General features: G+C 36.0%; 1 protein-coding gene across 1 annotated transcript; it reads right to left on the reverse strand.

Moving 5' to 3' along the window:
• Positions 1–1,569: 1,569 nt before the first annotated feature.
• Rp2 (RP2 activator of ARL3 GTPase) lies at positions 1,570–22,911 on the reverse strand. The gene is made up of 5 exons (XM_032890174.1): positions 22,771–22,911; positions 21,442–22,107; positions 16,688–16,802; positions 2,082–2,167; positions 1,570–1,739 (listed from the first exon to the last, which is right to left on the reverse strand). The coding sequence occupies exons 1-5, from the start codon at positions 22,909–22,911 to the stop codon at positions 1,656–1,658; spliced, it is 1,092 nt and encodes a 363-aa protein (XP_032746065.1). The 3' UTR covers positions 1,570–1,655.
• Between the last annotated feature and the right edge of the window lie 269 nt (positions 22,912–23,180).

Below are 23,180 nucleotides of genomic sequence, written 5' to 3' on the forward strand. Positions count from 1 at the left end.
AGCTTAGCTAAGGGAAACATTAATGGCTCTGACCATTATTTGCAAAGACCATTTGTAAATTATGATAGAAATTGTTATACCTGCCAGCAGTTTTTATTTGCACCTTATGAGATTATATTGACTTTGTATAACATGATGCTCTTATAACAAAAGAAATGTTGAAATGTTGATGGTCAGCACAAGGCTAGGCACAGTGTAGGTACTCAATATTATTAATTCAAAATAAAAAAGCATTATTTCTACACATTCACAATTTAACATGGTAGTTATAAGCTGGCCTGAAAGTATCCAAAACCACTTTAAACATGAAAATACACTTTTAATAACAACCATGAAAGGAATTTTACAAGTGGCCATACTCAATCTCAGTTTTATAAAAATAGAGCGTCACTCAGATTCCTTTAAATGAGCCTATGAAAGCTATTGCTGTTCCCTGACAAATGTGATAAAATTGATGAACCAACATCTTCAGAATTGATTAGTTTAGATGATAACACACCCTCATTCGGTTTCCCTTGAGAACCAAATCTGTGTGCCTGTAGACTGGATCCATCAATATGTGTTTCTGAACAATTCCCATGCCTCCTCCTGGGAAATTACTATTATCAAATGCATTTGAGAAATAATGATTTCAAGTAACCCAAACTTTATCATACTTTAATATTAGTTGACTAGAGTAAAAAAATGGAGATTGTTAATAACCTGTCTAGATTATCATCATACCTAAGTGTCCCTTACTAAAAAGTCCTAAGTTTTGCTCTAGGTTTCTTGCTAGTCACAACAGCTATCAGACAGTGATCCTCTGTCAAATCCGCTGGTGATTGGTGTTCTATAGTTTTATGTTGTGTATACTTTTTCTTATTAGAAAACAGAAGAATCATCTGGCAGCCATACTATTTTAGAAGTAGTCCTTAAAACAGCAATGCCAGGATCAGTTAGAAGTTTTGCAAAGCTGATTATAGGTTTTTCTTTCTGCTGAAATAGTATAGTGTCTTACTTGCCAGGGCTGGTCTTGAACTCTTGAGCTGAAGTGATTCTTCCACTTCAGCATCCCAAGTAGTCTGGAACTACAGATGCCATGACTACAGTCAGCTTTCAAATACCCATATTTAAAAAAAAAAAACTTCCAAATTTATAAAATAGTATGTCAACTAATCTCATTAGTTATATAATGCAAGAAGGACATGATTATTTAACTGGGTATGTGTTTTTTTTTAAAAAGTGCATAGGTTATTTAATTTCACCTAGTAACAAATTTCTCTAAATTAAAAGAGAAAATAAGAATCAAAATATATCTTAAATGAAGTACCATAGAACACTAAGGAAAGTTGGAAAGTTTAAATTACCAGAGATATGAAAGAACTTTTAATTAGGAGTAAAATCGTGAATATTTCCTAATAAGACTATTGTATAAAAAGAAATAAAACTGCAAGCTTATTGAAGCAGGTTAGTTTATAAGGTGATTAAAACTACTCAATTTAAATGAACTGTTTTAGAACCTCAAATAAATGATATGGTATTCAAAGAGTTATTTAAAAGAGCCTTAACAACTTTAGCATTAGTAAAAATTACTAATTGCTAAATGACTAACATACATAAGTATATTATCAAACTGTCTATATAAAGGTTGGAAGAGGCTAATACCACAATCCACTTCATATCCCCATCTGGATCTCAGCAAAGTTATAGAAGCTGTCAACATCTCCAGATGCGGTCTCCTTTTTTTCTGATACAAACATCTATTCAAAATACAAAATGAAAAAAAAAGTTCTGTAGCCCTTAAATGTCAAAGGCCACCTCTTCACAGAACAAAGTCACAGGCTTGTGTTTTCTTTTTAAGTTTTTAAGAGTTATTTTGTATGTGTATGAATGTTTTGCCTGCATGTATGTAGTATGTATACCACATATGTGTCTGGTTTCCTCAGAGGTCAAAAAGACAGTGTTGGATCTTCTGGAGCTACAGATACTTGTGAGCCCATGTGTTAAGGGATATATACCATAAATACAAGTACTATTTGATTATAAGGGAAAGGAGATAAAATGGAAAGCTGGATTGAGATATAGTCAGTAAGATCATCTACCTTTGTCCCGTTGAATAGCCCATTTACAATAAGGTGACATTCTTGTACAGCATCATCTCCATTAAATTCCAAGGCAATCACAGGACCTGAAAGGAACCCCAAGATGTGTTTTCATAGCACAATTACAAATATATTGTAAAAGCAATCCTTGTATTTTTTTTAGATTTTTAACAGTCTCACAATGTAGCCCTGGGTAGCCTGGAATGCACTGTGTAGACCACACTGCCCTTGAACTTTTCCTCATTCTCCTGCCTCTGCCTCCTGAGTACTGGAGCTACAGGTATGCACTACACCCAGCATTTATTTGTGGATTCCTCCTAAGAAATGTCCAGCATCTTTATCGGGTAGGAAAAAAGAGGTAATTAGAAGGGCACATGACTTCAGCTTTTTGTCCCTATCTCTACCATCAAACACTGAATCTCATCCTATGATGAGCAGCTCCAGTACTATTAGTAGGACTAGTGTCACATTTTTTAAAAGAATGTGTGTGGGGGGGCTATGAACATGTAGAGGGCAGGTGACTTGTAGAGGTCAGAAGAGGTCATTGGCTTCCCTGCAGCTGGAGTTATACACAGTTGGTTCTGAACTGCCAGATTTGGGTACTGGTACCCAAATTCTAGTCCTTTGCATGAAGAATAAGCACTCTTAACCACTGAGCCACCTCTCCAACTCACTTAGTGTCACATTTTTAGCTGTTGGAAATGGTCTGGTTTCTCTGGCTTTATTCTTCTTTTTAAAAACAAAACAACAAACAATACCAAAAAATCTCTACTCATTTAGCAATTTAAAGTACAAGTGGGCAAAATACCAAATAAGATAAAAAAAATCCAAGTCAACATAAACAAGTCTTACCAAGCAGCTGGCCTTCCTTCCAGTTCCCCTACTTACCAGCCATGCTCTAGGCCACCAACTATGGAACTAAACCAAAGGAGAATTGAGGCCAGGCACTAAAGAAGTGTCTCCTTGAAAAAAAATTTCCCAAGTGCATCTTAAGCAAAGATTGAGCTTTATTTTTAATCCACTGACTAGAAAGACGTGTCCCTTCTTTCCCATCCATTAATTTGAATACTTTTAAAACCACTATGACTTATATTTTGGGGTAGAGTCATGATTAAACCTTTGGTAGACCTGGGTTGTAACTTAGATTTTTTTTTGGCAAGCATGGCCAAGCCAATTAGAGCAAGAAAATGTGCACTTTAATTCAATTAATGTTTATTCAGGTATCACCATATTCCTAACAGATCAGACTTTTATCTCCCATGATGATGGAGAAATTCTGACCTCCAAGGGTTTACAAATGTCTTGAAAACAGATATAAACTGACTAAACAAACATGAAATGAAATAGAGTAACAGAGTACTAAGTATGAAATACTAAAGTGAACAAATATGAAATGCTGACTTTAAGGTAGTTGTGTGTCCTGAACAAAGCACAATAATGAGAAAGCTATTAAATATGGCACTAAAATAACTAGAGGGTTGTAATTTGATCCAGTAAACATACAGGAAAGGCAAGCAATATAGCAGTCAACTATACCTTCAGAGCCAGAGAACAAGCTAAACTATGAGCTCCCAGCACCACAGTATCTGTAGATTATGATAGGTACTGAGTAAAAGAAAAGGTAACTGCTAACATTTTCTCATTCTTGGCAAAAAGTCTCTGTGAAAAATGTGAGTGATAAGATGAGGTTATCAAATGAAACCTTGCAAGGGGCTACCTCTTTAGGTAGCTTTTTAGGAAAAAGTTCTTATGCTAAAGGACCTATTCTAAGTCACAGGCCTATTCAGAAAAAATGTAAAAAGGTAAATATCAAAAACCCTGACCCCAAATCTTTGCCTATTGAAAGAAAGAGTGGGTCAAAGAATGCAGGTAAAAATTCTCTCAATGTACCATTTTATATAACTTGACATTGGAAAGCATGTCAGCATCTCAAAGCAAAAGTAAATGTGGAAAAAAGCAGTTCTAAAACATAAAAGCAAACTAAAATACACGAATCTATTAAGTTAGTGATATGATCATACAGAGACCTAGTCTAAGCAAGCTTAGAAGGCAAGGTTTTGTCTGTATACCCTCAGTGGAATATGGCCTAAGTACAAAAAGATAGAAGGGAATTTTAAAGTTTCACTAATCTTACTCTGGTAGCAAATGTTGCTGTTATTTATAAAACCACTGTGTTAAAACAATTTGGTAAACAAACAAAACTTTCAGAAGTATTAAAAAAGAAAAAAAATTACCAAGTCATATATTGGCTATGAGCTGGTGTGATAGTTTGGTTTTTAGTCCATGTTCTAAAAGCGTAGTACTCAGCCCAAAGTACTGGAAGCTAGTGTTGGAAAGTAGAAGCGTTTAAGAGAAGGTGCAGAGTGGGAAAGTTTACATCTTTGGGGGCTATTCACAAAGAGCATCCTAGGGCCTCATTTTTTCTTCCTTTTCTTTCAGCCACAGGGTAAATGGCCTTTTTCCTGATGTGTTCCCATCATGGTGTACTGTACTATGGAAAGCCCAAAGAACAAGGCCAGTCATAGACTGAAAGCTCCAAAAATTGCAAGTCAAAATAAAACCTTTCCCTTTTATTAAGTTGATTGTTTCAGTTATTTTTTTATAGCAATGGAAAACATGTGTACACATTTGGAAACTATAAAACCACAGTGGTAGATACAGTACTTTGTTACATTATTATCTACCTTTTTGTTGTTGTTCTTTTCTTATTTAGCACTGGCTGATCTGAACTTGGTAGACAAGGCTGGCATCGAACTAACAGAGATCATCCACCTCTGTCTCTACCATCAGACCTAGCTGAAATATCTTATTGAGTTGAAATCACTGAAATCCAAGTGCAATAGAGTCTATTAAAACGATATGAGACATGGTGAAATCAGAAGGAATAATTACAGCTTATTAAAACACACTGACTATATAAAAGTCCTTGAGTTCGTAATGGTGTTTAGACAAAAAAGGAATAAAAGTCACTGGTCATTACTGAGGGTTGCTAGGGTACCAATTCAGTACTCTGAAAATTGATGCTTACTTTTCCTCCTTTTTTCTGGTATGAGCATATTTCAAGTCAACCAAACAGTGCTGGTGTACAAGGTGTACTTTTAACATCTGCTAATAAATATAGAGGTGGTGATATAACCAGAAAGTGATCATTTTGCAACTCCTATTAAAATAATGAGTTCAGGCAAAACTCCTATGGTCTTGACATCCTATTCATTTCATTCACTTTGAAAAGGTCATTGCCACCTGAATCTGCTGATGACTCTTAGCATGCTAAAAAAAATTCCTAATCAAACACTGTGGGCATTTGCATTTAAAGTGATAAGAGGTACTGACACCTATGAAGTATTCTTATCAAAAAATAAACCTAAGTGTAAACAAGGTTTAGATTTAACTTCTACAAGAAACATAGTAGAATAATTTAATCCCATAAACACTATAGGACAACTGACCAAACTTCATTCAGAGGAATGTGACAAAAAGAGGGGAAAATGCTTGGTTTTTAAAATTAGACATACAAGATATGAAACAATAAATTACAACAAGTGGGTCTATTTTTAGACCTGAATGAAATTAGCTGTAAAAGGACATAGGGAATTTGACAATGAAGATAATTTGCATATGAGTATGAAAAGATCTTTAAGAAACTGCCATTAACTGTTTGTTAGATGTTAAAATGGTTACTCAAGAAAGCACAATTTAAATTTTGTTTTACTTGAGATACATAAATGATTGGGAATGAAAAGTCAAGACAAAATAACACTGCATTAGAACATTTTAGTGAAATGGGAGGTTAAAAATTTGTTGTTGTTTTGGGAACAGTGTTAAGTCTATAACCCAGGCTAGACTGGAACTTACTATGGAACCCAGGCTGCCTTGAACTTTGTGTCAATATTCCTGTCTCATCTTTCGAGTGCTGGGATTATAAGCACGAGTCACCATACCTGGTAAGATGCTTTAAAAGTGACAAAATGTTGATGAAACTGGGGAGTGAAACACATGGGCTCGTTAAATTTTATTTTTTAAAGATTTATTTTAATGAGCATTTTGCCTGTATGTGTACGTAAGTGAGGTGAGGGAGCCTGGTCCTCTAGAACTGGAGTTATGGATAATTGTGAACCATTTGTGGGTGCTAGGACCCACACTCCAGTCCTTTGAAAGTACAATGAGTGCCTGTTAACCTCAGAGACATCTGTCCAGACTCAAATTCTATTTTGAGTAAAATTAGTATGTTTGAAAATTTACAGAAGACAATATTTTTCCTATTTTTCTTTTCTTTTTCTTCCTTCCTTCCTTTTTTGGTGTTGGAGATTGAACCCAGAGTCCTGGGTAAAGTATGAGGTCAATAAGGATACTGGTCATGTTTTAATGTTTCAATGTAAACTTCATATTCAATAGCTGCAATACCTTTAAATCTAGGCTTTTTGGCTGCCATGAACAAACCACTATCTTGCATTAATTAGATCAGAGCAGCAGCCTACATGGTCTCTCTGCTTGCCCACTACGACAATCAATGGAATAATAATTGCATTTTAAAAGAACCATGCCATTCCTGTTATAAAACCTCCAGTCAAATATGATCTCCATTTTTCCTATTTTATATTGCTCTAAAAATGCATGTCAATTCAAAGCAATAACACTAACAATTGTTATTACAATACATCATAATAAACATAAAAGAATTGATGAAGGACACAAGATAGGGAGATCTAAAAATATGCTCGCAGGTTCTTAAACTATAAGTGAAGCTGGATGCAAATTATTTAAATTGTAATTTACTTCTGTGAAACAAAGTTTTAGAAAAACATGTACAATCAACAAGTCAATACAAGATCAAGTAGAATCATAAAAATGTTCCATTACATTTACAGAGGTAACAAAAATGTAACAGAAAAAGCTAGCAAGATCAAAGACTTTATCCATAATCCAACTTTATCAATAATCTACTTTGATATGAATGTTCTAAAGACAACAGTTAAAGACTGTCAGACTGGACTGAAAAGCAGAAAACTACTATATGCTCTAAAACTTTATCTTAATCATATATGTTTGATAAGAAATATCATTATATAATAATATAATATACATTATATAATAAATAAGTAACCTTATTAATTTCAGATAAAATAGATTCTAGAGCAAAGAAGATAATCAGAGATAAGGGTACTATTATATAATATTCTTCATGAAGATGTAACAATCCTAAATGTGTATGCAAATAACAGACTTTCAAAATATACAGTTAAGCCTCAAAGATTAGAACAGAGAAATGTCACAAATCGTCACAACACATGTAGACTTCAACATTTCTCTCATTAATGTAAGAAATAAGTAGGCAGAAAGGAGAGAGATGACTTATTTGTATGTTATTATCAACTAGGTTGACATAGTAGTTATTTCTATAACATCCTAGCAAGCAAACACAATTTACATTATTATCAAATGAGCATAGAATCTAAACAAAATAGACCGTAACCTGTGTCATAAAAGCAGATTTAACTTACTGTAGGCAACAGTATGTTTATCTTTGTTGGGGTATATGTACTTGAGTGCAAGTGCCTATGGAGATCAGCAGAGAGTACTCTGGAGCTTGCCTTGTAGGCACTTCTGAGTCACCCAACATAGGTACTGGAAATTATACTTGCATTCTCTGGAAGAGTAGCAAGTGATCCTAATGACCGAACCATCTCTTCAGCCTGCAATTGTTGTTTTTCTCCTCCTCCCCTTCCTCCTCCTCCTTCTTCCTCCTCCTCCTCCTCTTCCTCCTCACTCCCATCCCCCTCCTCCCTCCCCCTCCTCCTTTTTTTTCTTTCTTCTTTCTCCTTCCTTTCCTCCTCCTCTTCCTTTTCTTCCTCCTCCTTTTCTTCTTCCTCTTCTTCTTCCTCCTCCTCTCCCTCCTCCCTCCCTGTCCTCCTCCTTCTTTTTTTGAGACATCATTCAAATAAGTAATCCAATCTGATCTTGAACTCACATATAACCCACACTGGTCTGAAACTCATGATCCTCTTGTCTCAAACATGTGCCACTATACTGGCTTCAAAATTACTTTCCACTAAATTAAATGTCAAGTTATTTTCTCTATAAAGAATCAGATAAAAATATTTTAGGCCATGTGGACTATACATTGCCTGCCACAAAACAATTCTTTGGTTGTAGCACAAAAGCAGCAGAATGGACAAAAGAATGCATGTGGCTATACTCCCATAAAACTCCATTTTCTAAAGCAGGCTATGGACTGCATTTTGCCAAATCATGAAGTGAATGAATATGAAAACAAAATGTGTTGAAATTCAGGATACAGCTAAAGTCATACTTATAGGAAAAAATTCAGTATTAAATACATACACAGTAGCTCCTCATTTGCGTATTGTTAAAGTTCTTCTGAAAGCACCTCCAAGTCCTTTAAAGTGTATTCAACTCCTCTACCTATCACTATCTGCTCTGCTTTTGTAGCTGTTCTCAGATCCACTTGCTGTGCATGTTCCCAGCCGAAAGGCTCACTCAACTTTCTTGTTTTATTCCTTATATATAAGCAGGCATCCTTTCTGCTGTCTCAATTGTGCCTTATTTTTCACATTTCTGAGATTCTTATGGATTTTGGTGTTGACGCGGCCCCCAAACGTTGTGTGCATTGTACCTAATTGAGGGAGGCTTTTCCATGTTTCATGAGAACATGTATGCATATATACTTCACTCAGGCATGCCGTGAGCTGTTAAGTTTTCAATGTCAAAAAATACTACTATCTGTAACTTATACTCAAACTTTAAGAAACTAGAGACAGAATAAATCTTACCTAATGTTAGTCAAAGTAAGGAAAGAATAAATATGAGAACAGAAATCTAATAGAATTGAAATGCAAAGTACTTATTAATTAATATTGAGAAGCAACACATGAAAAAGTACCAAATGTTGCCTTCATCAAGAAAATTCAAATCACTGGGGATTTAGTTGGTAGAGCACTTGCCTCAGTAAGTGCAAGGCCCTGTTCCGTCCCCCAGCTCCAAAAAAAAAAAAAAAAAAAAAAAAATGCAAAAATCACAACTACAAGAGATATCAACTTCTCATACATGTTAGGTGGGCTATTATCACAAAGAGAAATACCTTGCTAAGGATGTGGAGCGAGGAGAACCCTTGTGTACTGCTAGTAGGGATGTAAGTTGTTATAGTCATTATGAAAATACTTCAAAAATTTGAAAATCCGACCTCTAGGTATTTGAGTGGATAAAAAAGGACAGTATGGCTCACTCTTGGTGGCCTTTAATCCTAGCACTTGGAGAAGAGAGGCAGGCAGATATCTGTGAGTTTCAGGTCATCTGAGGTTATACATTAAGACCTTGTCTCAAAAAAGACACACACACACACACACACACACACACACACACACACACACACACACACACCACGCATGCACACTCACATCTACTTTGCTATTAAAAAAATCTTGTTTTCTGCAATGACATGGGAGACAGGCAGTATAAGTAAAATAGATTAAAAATACTAATTAATTTCAGTTATATGAAGTCTTGAAAATTTGAACCCATAAAAGATAACATGGTGGAATCCTAGGGCCTAGAAGCAAGAGAAACTGCAAGATGCTGGTTACACCATGTAAATTTATATGATTAGGAAGTTGGGGCTGCGTGTATAGTTTGAGCTATCTTCTGCCTAGAATGCATGGTGTGCAGTCCCCAGTATAACCACTCCCCAACACATCATGAAGATAAGTTCTTAAAATTTAATGTATAGCAGTGGTCACTATAGATAGTAATACCATATTGTATACTGGAAAATTGCTATAATGACATTTTAAAGGTTCTTCCCACAAAAAGGCCATCACAGTGGCTCAGTGGGTAAAGTTTCCTGCACAAGCCTGGAAACCTGAGTTCACTATCCAGAAACCAGTAAAGGTAGAAATGGAAAACTGACTTCACGGAGTTGCCCCTGACCTCCATAGTTGTGCTATGGCAATGTCCCCATCCATATACATACATACGAACTTATATGCATACATACAATAAGAGGTTTTAAACAAAAATTTGAAGGAAATTATATAACTTAACAGATTGTGGTAATCATTTATAATACATGGCATATATACATATATGCCAGATCACTATATTATATACTTTAAAATGTAATCTCTGGTAATTATACATTGATACAGCTGAAAAAAAGTTAAGTTATCAAACAAAATATAAATCAAATCCCTAGACTGATGGGAACATGAGTAAAAGCCTCTCAGCAACCTGAGTTTGATCCCTGGAACACACATAGCAGAAGATATTCAACTCCCATGAGTTATCCTCTGTCTTCTACATTCATTGTGTAGCACAAATGTACCCTGCCCTCCCTCACGAAAGATAGATAACCACAGCAGATACTACAGCAGACCTACAGTCCTGTCTAACCTGAGAAAACAGCCGGCAATCCCTAACAGAATGATATTCTTCAAACTAACTGGAAGTATTTCAGGTTTGGATTATGAAACACAAGAGAAGGTTCACAACTGTGACAGAGTTGGGGAGATGAAGGAAACATAGTAACTAAAGCCAATGTGAGATCTGGAGTTGAATTCTGGAACTGAAGCTTGCATGATAAAAAAAAATCTGGTGAAGTGAAAACAGACCATATGAGTTAACATTTTACCAAGGTGAATTTCTTAGTTTTGACAAATTTGCATTGGCTATGTTAATTAACATTTGGAAACTCAGGTGAAGGGTATCATTGCAAATTTTCTGTCAATTTAAACTTATTAAAAATAAAAAGCATACAAATGTCTACTAGCTTACCTCATTTAGACTGAACCAGAAAACCCATAGTAGCCTAGAAAGCACCATGCTGTCCGACTAATGCTCATCTACTGTGTGTGCTCAATAAAAGAAACATCTAAAACAAGGTAAACAGGATGCTCAGAACAGTCTGAGAAACTACCAAAAATGGTGATTCCAAGGACACACCAAAAAAACTGATGAATCACTCCTTTTGAGACAGTAGTTGGAAATTTATATTTTTTCCTCCATCTTTATTAAATTGGGCATTTCTTTTTTTCTCTGTAATAAAAGATTAAAAATAGACTTTTATTGATGGATGTAAATCACAGAGGATAGTCAGCTTATAAACAATTCAATTTAATAACTGTTTCTTGGCACATTTTACTTGCATAATCAATGTAACATCTTGACTTTTTTTTTTTTTTTATTAACTTTATTTCATTTACTTTGATTTGTTATTCCTTTTCCGGTTTCCAGGCCAACATCCCCCCAACCCATCTTCCCTCCCTTCTATATGACTGTTCCTCCCCCATCCTCCCCATATTACCCCCCTTCCCAACAATCTAGTTCACTGGGGGTTCAGTCTTGGCAGGACCAAGGGCTTCCCCTCCACTGGTGCTCTTACTAGGCTATTCATTGCTACCTATGAGGTTGGAGCCCAGGGTCCCAGTCCATGGCTAGTCTTTGGGTAGGGCTTTGTCCCTGGAAGCTCTGGTTGGCTGGCATTGTTGTTCATATGGGGTCTCCAGCCCCTTCAAGCTCTTTCAGTCTTTTTTCTGATTCCTTCAACAGGGGTCCCATTCTCAGTTCAGTGGTTTGCTGCTGGTATTCGCCCCATGTATTTGCTGCTGTATTCTGGCTGTGCCTCTCAGGAGAGATCTACATCCAGCCCTGTTAGCCTGCACTTTTTGCTTCATCCATCTTATGTCTAATTGGGTGGCTGTATAGCCTATGGGCCACATGTGGGGGTGCAGGCTCTGAATGGGTGTTCCTTCTGCCTCTGTTTTAAACTTTTGCCTCCTTATTTCCCTGCCAAGGGTATTCTTGTTCTCTTTTAAAGAAGGAGTGAAGCATTCACATTTTTGGTCATCCGTCTTGAGTTTCATTTGTTCTAGGCATCTAGGGTAACTCAAGCATTTGGGCTAATAGCCACTTATCAATGAGTGCATACCATGTGTGTTTTTCTGTGATTGGGTTACCTCACTCAGGATTATATATTCCAGTTCCATCCATATGCCTATGAATTTCATAAAGTCATTGTTTTGGATAGCTGAGTAATATTCCATTGTGTAGATGTACCACATTTTCTGTATCCATTCCTCTGTTGAAGGGCATCTGGGTTCTTTCCAGCTTCTGGATATTATAAATAAGGCTGCTGTGAACATAGTGGAGCACGTGTCTTTGTTATATGTTGGGGCATTTTTTGAGTATATGCCCAAGAGAGGTATAGCTGGGTCCTCAGGTAGTTCAATGTCCAATTTTCTGAGGAACCTCCAGACTGATTTCCAGAATGGTTGTACCAGCTTGCAATCCCACCAACAATGGAGGAGTGTTCCCCTTTCTCCACATCCTTGCCAGCATCTGCTGTCGCCGGAGTTTTTGATCTTAGCCATTCTCACTGGTGTGAGATGGAATCTCAGGGTTGTTTTGATTTGCATTTCCCTTATGACTAAAGATGTTGAACATTTCTTCATGTGCTTCTCAGCCATTTGGCATTCCTTAGCTGTGAATTCTTTGTTTAGCTCTGAACCCCATTTTTTAATAGGGTTACTTGTCTCCCTGTAGTCTAACTTCGTGAATCCTTTGTATATTTTGGATATAAACCCTCTATCTGTTGTAGGATTGGTAAAGATCTTTTCCCAATCTGTTCGTTGCCATTTTGTCCTAACCACAGTGTCCTTTGCCTTACAGAAGCTTTGCAGTTTTATGAGATCTCATTTGTCGATTCTTGATCTTAGAGCATAAGCCATTGGTGTTTTGTTCAGGAAATTTTTTCCAGTGCCCATGTGTTACAAATGCTTCCCTAGTTTTTCTTCTATTAGTTTGAGTGTATCTAGTTTGATGTGGAGGTCCTTGATCCACTTGGACTTAAGCTTTCTACAGGGTGATAAGCATGGATCGATCTGCATTCTTCTACATGTTGACCTCCAGTTGAACCAGCACCATTTGCTGAAAATGCTATCTTTTTCCATTGGATGGTTTTGGCCTTTGTCAAAAATCAAGTGACCATAGGTGTGTGGGTTCATTTCTGTCTTCAATTCTGTTCCATTGGTCTATCTGTCTGTCTCTGTACTAATACCATGCAGTTTTTATCACTATTGCTCTGTAATACTGCTTGGAGTTCAGGGAGAGTGATTCTCCTGGAAGTCCTTTTATTGTTGAGGATAGTTTTAGCTATCCTGAGTTTTTTGTTATTCCAGACAAATTTGCAAATTGTTCTGTCTAACTCTATGTACAATTGGATTTGTATTTTGATGGGGATTACATTGAATCTGTAGATCTCTTTTGGTAAAATGGCCATTTTTACTATATTAATCCTGCCAATCCATGGGAGATCTTTCCACCTTCTGAGATCTTCTTTAATTTCTTTATTCAGAGGCTTCAAGTTCTTATCATACAGATCCTTCCCTTGCTTGGTTAAAGTCACACCGAGGTATTGGAAATTTATATTTTTAAAAACATCAAAAAATACCATCCTATAGAGTTTTGAGGATTAGTCAGGTTTGGAAGACTCAGAATGGACAACAGATTCTCTTATTAATAGTCAAATAGTAACATTTATTAACTAAAACTAGATAATTATAATTAAAGACTAGTTTAGATTCAGCCATGAATTATAATAAAAGTAAAATTTAAACTGACAGCACTTCTGCTCCTTAAAGGACATTAGGCAATGTCTAAAAAGCATTTTGTTGTTGCTATGACTGAAGAAATTAGTATTGAGTGGACAGAGCCAGAGTGCTGTGCGGCATTGTCACACACAGGCCGGCCCTACCCAGGACAAAAGTTATTGCACAAGATGTCAACAGTGCCCACATTGAGAAATCCTGCCTGAGAATGATTACTGGTCACCTTAAAAGATGGCCTGGTCTACCTTTAGGAATATTAGCACTGGGTCTGTTTGCTATTCCATATGAACTCACTACTGGGCAGCTTCAAATTTTCTCAAAAATCTTGGAGGTTTTGAGAATAAATGAATAATTTTTAAAAAGGTTTTATTTTATTTATTATTTGTATGTATTGGTGTTTTGCCTACATATATGTCTGTGGACTATGAGGTGTCTGAGGACCCCAGAAGAAGGCATCAGAATGGTGGGAACTGAAATTAGAGCCAATTGTCAAACACCACATGAACCTCGGTCCTCTGGCTCTTAACCACTGAGGCATTAGTCCAACCCTTCTAATTCCTATTTTGGGAAAAAAATCACACATTATAAAAATACTGAAAGAACAGCATACACATTCATCTTATTGTTTGAGGCCAGCCTAATCTTCAGAGTGAGTTCCAGTGCAGCCAGGGCTACACAGAGAAACCCTGTCTTGACAAACTGAAAAAAAAGAAAAAAAAATCCATCTTACCTTTTAACTATAGTTACCTAGAGTCAAATTTTGGCCACAGAGGTTTTATTTATTTTATATTTATTTGTTTACTTACTTATTTTTGTAGCTGTGGGTGTGTGGGGCACTCATGACAAGGCATGTTTATGAAAGTCAAAGGACAACTTGTGGAAGTCACTTCTCTCCTTCCATGTACGACTCAGGAGCCGAACTCACGTCATCAAACTTTTACTCACTGAGTCATTTTGCTGGCCCCTACATGTATGCTTTGTTTTTGTTTTGCTGACACAATGATACTCAGCATGCATAGCTTACCTAATCACAATATGATTTACATACCTAAGGAAATCAAACAACTTCTAACATCTTCAAACTCCTTGTTTAAAATCTACCTATATAGGCTACTCCACATCATTCCCATAGCCAATCAGGGCTCTCTCATTGCAGTCACTTATATTTCTTTGGATTATTTTAATCTAAAAGAATTCCCTCATCTTTTTGTTTCCTCATCTGAAGACACATAGCTTGTTATCTTATAGGATGCCTTGGATTTTGGACTTGGTTCATTGTTTCCTTAAGGTGTCATTTAACTTCTTTCCTATTTTGATTCATTCATCACAACAATGCAAAAAAAAAAAAAAAATCCCCATCTCCAGATTCGAAAAAGAAAAGAACAAAGCAAAGACAAAAGAGTCAAGAGACCAATGTAAGCCTAATGCTCCCTTCCCCTTTTCTGGAAAAGTCTCAAGCAGTCCAACAGGGTCCTGAACCATGGCTGAGGACAGCCTTAAATTTCCGAATACCTCTTGCCTCTCCCTCCCAAGCACAGGGAGCACAAGTGGGCACCATTTCACTCAGCCCTCACCTTTTCCACGGGTGCATTTCTGTTGTTACCTTACTTTCATTACGCTTTTGTGGAATTTATTTATTTTTATTAGAAATTGAATCCAAGTCTTCAAATACACTAGGCAAGCAGTCTTCCACAGAATATACTCCCAACCCCCATTATTCTTTTCCATGGTCAAACTGTCCCCAAATTTTGCCAGTGTAAATTCTTTAAGTTGGCTCTTTTGATTTGATATGACTATATCAGTCTTTTGAGTACTTCCTGTAGGCTTGTATTTCTTTTTACAGTCTTGTTTATATGACGTTTATTTCCTAAATTCCTAAAATATCTGCTCACTGATTTTTGTTTTACATTTGGTAGCATTTTACTATTCCCATATGAAACATCATATTATTTAAAGGCAGACACTATTTAGGTTGAAGTAATTCTACAATGCTTTTTTACAAAGCTATTGCACAAGATGTCTACAGTGCCGACATTGAGAAATCCTGCCTGAGAATGATTACTGGTCACCTTAAAAGAAGGCCCTTGATTCAGATTACTGACTTCAACATTAATCCTCACACTGTTAGACTTATCACTCAATTCCATTTCTGAAAGTTGATAAGATTTTCCAAATTCATTTTCAAGATTTCATTTGAATGTCCTATGTCAAAAGATATTCTGAGGTAGACTCAAGCACTGGATTGGAGTAAGTCCTTCCACTATTATAATAACTGTAAAAGGATATGAAATATTGTGCTAATGCTTAATAGGCCAATTACACACAGCATTACTGATTAAAATTATCCTAACAGTCATCCAATGCTTTTTTCATATACAATTTTAGAATTCATTTTAATTTATTTATACATAAAGAAACATACATGCAGATGTGCCCTGTCTGTAGGGTATACCTAATTAGCATTGCATATTGTATTCATATCAGCTTGGAGCCTTGAGCACGCAAACAATGTCCCTACTCCCAAGAGACAGATAATACTTTGGTCTCCAGTGTCAGTACACTGTTAAGAAAATAGAGGCAAAAAGCAGCCCTTTGGCAAGGTATGCACTCCATCTCCTCTCTTGTGTGCATTTCTTCTATAGCTGAAATTTAGGGGAACATTCACTTACTAAAACATTCTCCTTTTTCACGAGAAGTTAATTATACAAAAACAGAAAATACTGACTTTGTATTTCTTACTTCTTTTTCAGTATGGCCAAAGTGCATCTTTACCAAGTGCTTTGCAACAATACAAAGGTACAAGAGTAATAAAATAAAACTAAAGTAATATAGAAATGTGACTGGTTTAAGTACTAAACACAGAACAGGAAGAGAAAAATTGAGAAAAAACAAAAGAAGAAGAGAAGGTAACATGGAAGGAAGAGAAAAAGGTTAAGATGGTATGTCAGGAATATAACCACAAAAGAACTTTGGTCATTCAGAAAATACCTTTGTTTAGAAGAAGTAAAAAGTCTGATGCCTTTTCCCGGAAAACCCTCTGAGCATCTTCAGTTTTCATTGACATTTCCTTTGTCTGCACTAGGGAAAAGCCTTTGCCAACCATCTGTGGAGAATAATATTTCATTTGGATTTTAAAATGAACTTCTAGTATGAAAACAAGGTTTTGTTATTTCAGCATTTTTCTGTATATAATACAACACAGCATTCTGATTTTTGCTTTGGTTCTGACTAATTCAGACTCTGGTATACAGCAAATATTCAATGAAAAATACATTCATTACAATTAACACAATCTGTTTAATATAATAAAGATGTTATAATAAAGTGGAAAAATTACCTAATGTTAAGCTTAAAAGCCATTATATCAATTTGTATAGCAATAGTGCAAGAATGCTAGACTACACTTACTGGAGGCATTTACTCTGTACATGAAGTTTTCTGAACTTTATGCATCTATATACTTATTTATACTATATTTAACCTCTCATGAGATGGGTACTACCACCATCTTCCTTGTAGAAATGAGATAACTAAGAAATGATGTGGTTAAGAAACCTATTCAAGGTCATTATAGCTATTTTAATTCAAGTTAATCTGATAGTGGATTAAAGAATTCTTTTTAGGCCAAGTGATTGTGGAACACGCCTTTAATCCCAGCACTCAGGAGGTAGAGGCAGGCAGATCTCTAAGTCCAAGGCCAGGCTGGTCTACAGAAGTGAGTTCCGGAAACCCTGTCTCAAAAAAAACCAAAAAGAATTCTTTTAAAACCAGTAGAGGAGTTGGGGATTTAGTTTAGTGGTAGAGCTTGCCTAGGCAAGCATGTAAGGCCCCTAAGGTTCGGTCCCCAGCCTGAAAAAAAAAAAGAAAAAAAAAAAACCAGTTAGCTATATATTTTTCAAATTTGTATGTACTTGATTGTGAGTATTTTCCAACCTATTCTATAAAGTCAGTGGTAACAGCTCACAATATTACATGCTATGGTTTATAACTGAATGTCATACTATCAAATTGAATCAAACTCAAGTCCTATTTCATTCAATGCTGCCTCAGACAAAAAGATACATTAAAAATTACAAGAATCTATATAGACATTGTTGCTAGATGGTAACTGTAAAGTTACTTAAAATATCAGAATCAATTTTACGACCACTTCTAATGTTGAAGACATTTTATAGTCAGATATATAAACTGAAAAAAAAATGATCCTTAAATGGCTAGGGATGTTCTCACTTATAATAACCCTAGCACCCAGTAGACAAAGGTGGGAGAATCAATAATTCAAGGCCATTTTTGGCTACATACCCTGCTTAAGGGCAACATAGCCTATATAAGACATTTTCTTGAAAAATATGATTAATTAAAATACCATTATCTAAAATAAAACATGAACTATGAAGCTGTATATATTTTAATATTTTCACTGAAGAAATTTAAAGACTCCTTTACATAAAAGTCCTATTTCTGAAGACTTAAAAATCATGTATCAAAATCTCATAAAATTTTTAAACAAAAATAATCATGGTAACTAACCAAATTCTATTATAAAATATACTTAAATAATTCAAACCTTGTTTACCTAATTTATCCTGTACATAAATGTGATTCACATAAAAGCAATCAAGTGATTTTGGTAGTAAGAAACCAAGTCTTGTAATCTCCTTAACTCTGTACACAGTGGGCTTTGCTTTAACCAACCTTTTGTAGAGAATGTCCCTGCCTTTTCAATGCTTTCTATACTCCCTAGCTTAGAAAAAACCATGTATTGAGTTTGTAAAACAATACAAAATGTACTTTTATGATATTCCTCAGCAAACCAGAATTGGTAATTGCATCTTCAAGTCTAAGTTATCCTAACAGAGCTGTGTTGTGAGACAAACAATTTTTTTCATCTCAGAACTAACTAGTTTCTTTGCTAACTCAAATACTATTTAAACTAATATATAATCTCTCATCATAATACTTAGGTCTTTCCTTTCCTAGCATCATGGACTGAGTTGTGTTATTTGGGATCCTCATGCCTTTGTAATTTTGAATGGTTTTGAGGATGCAGCAGAGTTCACTCACTGAAATTCAATCATGTATGAGCCGACATATTCAAGTCTTATTGCTCACTTGCCAGTACTGTGCTATATACAAAGGAAGTTTATATTCGCTTGTAGTGAAAACAACAAAAGAAAACAACAGCCATGGAACCAAAAAAGTTAACATCAAATGGAAAACTCTGGGGCCCGTGTGCATTTTATTCTTCCTAATTAAACACAGGAGTTAATCTATGAATCTGTGAACAGGGAAGTTAACCAACCATGGAAATGCCAAGTACACTGCCTGTAGGAGTCATCTTTAACCTATTCCAAAATTACCATTTTAAATGAAGAAGATGCTTGAGAGCCTACACTTTTTAGATGGGTAGGTGGTAGGAACCTTCCCACACTTTGACTGCTTTGATACTCTGCATGTGTAAGTTTCATTTTCATTTTCTCTCTCTTGCACCCTCTTCCTTTTTCGTCCCTGTGTGAACCAATTAGTTCATAGGGCTTACTTACTGAATGTAGGAACACTGGTCACCTCTAAACTCCTACATGTTTTAATCATTTATTCATTAATATTGTGCTTTCTGAACTAGACAGTTCTAACCAAAGCACCTCTAGTTTAGAAGCCTCCTGAGTCTCAGTATGTGGGGTCACATTCCTACACCTCCCATCCATGGGCTTTCTTTCAGCATAGGGAAGCACAAAAGCTTTATGTTTTCGGGTTAATACACAGGCACAGTAACTATCAGCCTGCATGGATGAATCACAGCTCCACTGTTTACCAGGTACCTGAGTGACCTTTGCCAAGTTACTTACCCTGTCTATGGTTCATAGGGTTGTTTTAAAGTGTGTTAATTCATATAAGTCATTTTTAATAGTGCCTGCCACAGTAAAAATTACATATCTAATATGTTAAGAGGTTACTATTGGGTTGATTTAGCTCAGTGGAGAGCTGCCTAGGAAGCGCCAAGGCCCTGTTCGTCCCCAGCTTCGAAAAAAAAAAAGGAACCAAAAAAAAAAAAAGAGTAAGCTACTATTATTATTAGTGTATGATTTTTATTTTGCATTCCAGAAGGATATTTAAAGAATATCACTCTTCTAAGTCATATTCTTGCAAAGGCCACCTTTTTTTTTCTACATCAGATACCAAAGGTTAAAAGATTCAGAACATTCATGACTCATAAATTAAGACTGGGTTGATGGCATTTTTTAAAACATGTTAACATGTTAACATCTATATATCCACTCCTGGTTATCTACCAAAGGAGTTTAACTTCATGATTAATCTTTTGAAAATTATATGTAGTAAAAATTCACCATATAAAAGAAATTTGCCCTACAACACAGTGAAGATATTTATTTCTCAGATATTGAATTAACATTGTGACTAGATAGTGGCAAAGGCTATAAGCATATTTTCTACATTTTACAAAACTTACAGCATGCTTTTACCATACTGGCATAACAAAAGAAAACAACATCTGAAGCCAGATATAATGGCTTAAGCCATTGGAACACAGAGGCAGAAAGATTGTGGGAAGTTCAAGATACAGCCTGCTCTACATAAATAAGTTTCAGGCTAGGTATGGCTACACAGAGAGAGATTCTGAGTAAAAAAGATCAATAATGAGTAAAGTATCAAAGTTTTAAAATTATACTTTAGGTTCCATAGTTTTAAAACCTGTGCCTCAAATATACTTTGTAGAGTTCAGACATGGATTCTCTGCATTACAGATATGTAATTATAGAGGTATTCATTTTTACATTTTGTCTAGAAAAATCATTCCTTTTGGTGTACTTCAAATTTACAACAATCCCTTCAGAAAGAAACTTACTTATCCACTTCTGAAAACTTGATTTTTAAGTTTAAACTGATTCTATTGGATAAATCCTGATCAATGCATCTTCTTACTGGCACACCTACCAACTAAGAAACTACTGCTCTCCCCTCAAATGCTTTTTCAAGGGGAAGCTGCTGTGCAATAACTCTTCTCTACTTAATCACCTCACAGAAAGCCTCTCCTCATAAGTGCTAGAGCTTTTGACATTCCAATCCTCATCTTCTTCATATTATTGAGTCTATATTAGAGTCTATCCCAGTGTCCTATCAATGACAATGGGGCATGAGCTAATAAGGAGCCCAGTGTGAATGGGGCTGTGATGTGCACTGTCACAGCAGGGTCTAAACATATTCTCAAGTGTCATTTACAACCAATTAAAACTCCAAAGAAGTTTCTCATTAGGAAAGGCCATGATTCCATATGCAGTACTGTTGTGAGTATGCATAGAAATTGTTTATGATGAAGAATGACAGTTCTTGAGGCAGAGAATTGTATCTATATGCCTTCATTTCAAGCATCAACTATGTTCAATTATTTCAAGTTGCAACTAATTACAAAGTATGTACAAAGATGTGGAAAACAAAACATGCATCATATAATGAATGAAATATGGTAACAACATGACCCACATATAATTGGTGTTAAAGAATGCTTACTGATTTGAACTAGGATGAAAAGTTTTCTGGAGAAGGATTTTGAAGCCCGAGTGATCTGCTTCTAAGGCAAGCCTTGTGGAGGCAAGGAGTTGGGGGGACTAACTTAAGGGCTGCCAGTATTTTTAATAATAAATTCGAAAACAAGAAAACCTCGAAAGTCTCCAATGTAGCATGGTCCTCCTATGTATGACTATTTCTCTTCTCTTTCTCCTTACCTCATCAATTAGTTTCCTGGCATTTGCTGTTGTATAATCATCGGCAAATAACACCACAAGACATGATTCATCACTGTACTTCTGTCTCTGACCCCGGGATACAGGAACAATGCTTCTATTGGGATCTGTGGAAATTCGCACAGCTTTGAACTCTTCAGTCGTTGGAAGAGGAACATAGTCTTGAACCACAGCATTTTCTGGCAGAAGGCTCCAGTTGAGCTCTCCGGACACAGGTGTAAAATCATGAACATGACTCCATATGTTATTGAAGATACTGAGGCCTGCATCTTTGAATTGGGCTGCCAATTCAGGGTAGTACCATTGAAAACAGCCAAACTTGATGTTTGTAGAAGATTCAATAATGGGTTGAGTGGCACAGCACAAAAAGACTTCCAACTTTCTACAGTCCCTTACACGAAATTGTTGGCAAGCCAATGTGCACTTGCAATCTCTACAATTTCGGAAAAACACACTGCCTTTCACTGGTCCCAAAAAAATTACACAGTTAGTACAGTCATCAATAGTAATAGTAGCTGAGTGGTCAAAAATATAGATGTTACAGTTCTCACAGTCTTGAATGACAAACTGTTGTCCTGCCACTTTTCCAGGTAAGCGACCTACTGTTTCATCCTTCAGTCCACTAAACGTGTAATCTTTTGGATCAACCTGCAGAAACAAGACACATTACCTTGAGTATTGTTAACGTTATTCACCAAAACTAAGTAAGTGCCTATGGGATGCCAGGGACAGTTAGTTGTGAATGCTAAAACTTAAGTTCCTCAGTCTCATTTAATAGAAAACGTTTGTTTTCAGTAAATGAGAACAATGAGTGAGGGAAGCGGGAAAGAAACCAAAGTTCAAGGACACATTCACCAAGTGCTATGTGTACTGCCTGGATCCTGCTTCAATCATTTCAACCGTAAGCATGCTTTTTTGAGGCAACTGAGAATAGTCACACATATACACAAAGCCTGTTAGATAACATAAAGAGCTTTTATTTTTCCATTTTCTAAGTGTGATAATGGAACTGAGGGGTTGACTTACCAATTTTAAATAATCTAAAGTTTCTAACCTTGGTTAATATATAACTACCCCCTAGGAAATGCATCCACTCTTTCTGCTATCAAATTTCATTCTTGGGCACACGAACCTAAAGGAAAGCCCATGTGACACTATAATTTGGGTCTTCCTGTGAGTTAACCCAGGTGACATAAGATCACTGCTACTATCAACAGTATTTTGGCATATTTGGGCAAGGTCAAGAATATATTTCTTCAAAACAAATATTTCAATGGAAGTAGATATGTAAGTTGGGCATGAGGTATGCACCTCCAATCCCTGCACTTGGGAAGCTGAGGCAGGAAGATTACAAGACAGGCATTCAAGTCCAGCCAGGGCTACAGAACAAAAGTCTGTTTCAAATACAACTGCAAAAAACTCTACTAGGAAATCAAAGCTTATCCTCTGCATCGATCCTAATCAGGACATACTAATTCAGACTAGGATATAGTTCAGTATTACAATGTAGGTTTAGAATGTACATGGCCTTGGATACATCCCTTTAACTGAAAATTAAACAATAAAAGTATAGATGCATACTATTTCAGCTTTCTGATGATTTCCTTGTACTTCAATTTTAAAACATATTTTTAAAAAACTTAAATTGATATATTTTTTACCCTATTACAAAAATGATATTTGGGTCTAAGTTTCTAAATCCTGAGATTCTCATACACCAC

The sequence above is a fragment of the Rattus rattus genome, chromosome X, assembly GCF_011064425.1.
Source record: "Rattus rattus isolate New Zealand chromosome X, Rrattus_CSIRO_v1, whole genome shotgun sequence".
Lineage (NCBI taxonomy): Eukaryota > Metazoa > Chordata > Mammalia > Rodentia > Muridae > Rattus > Rattus rattus.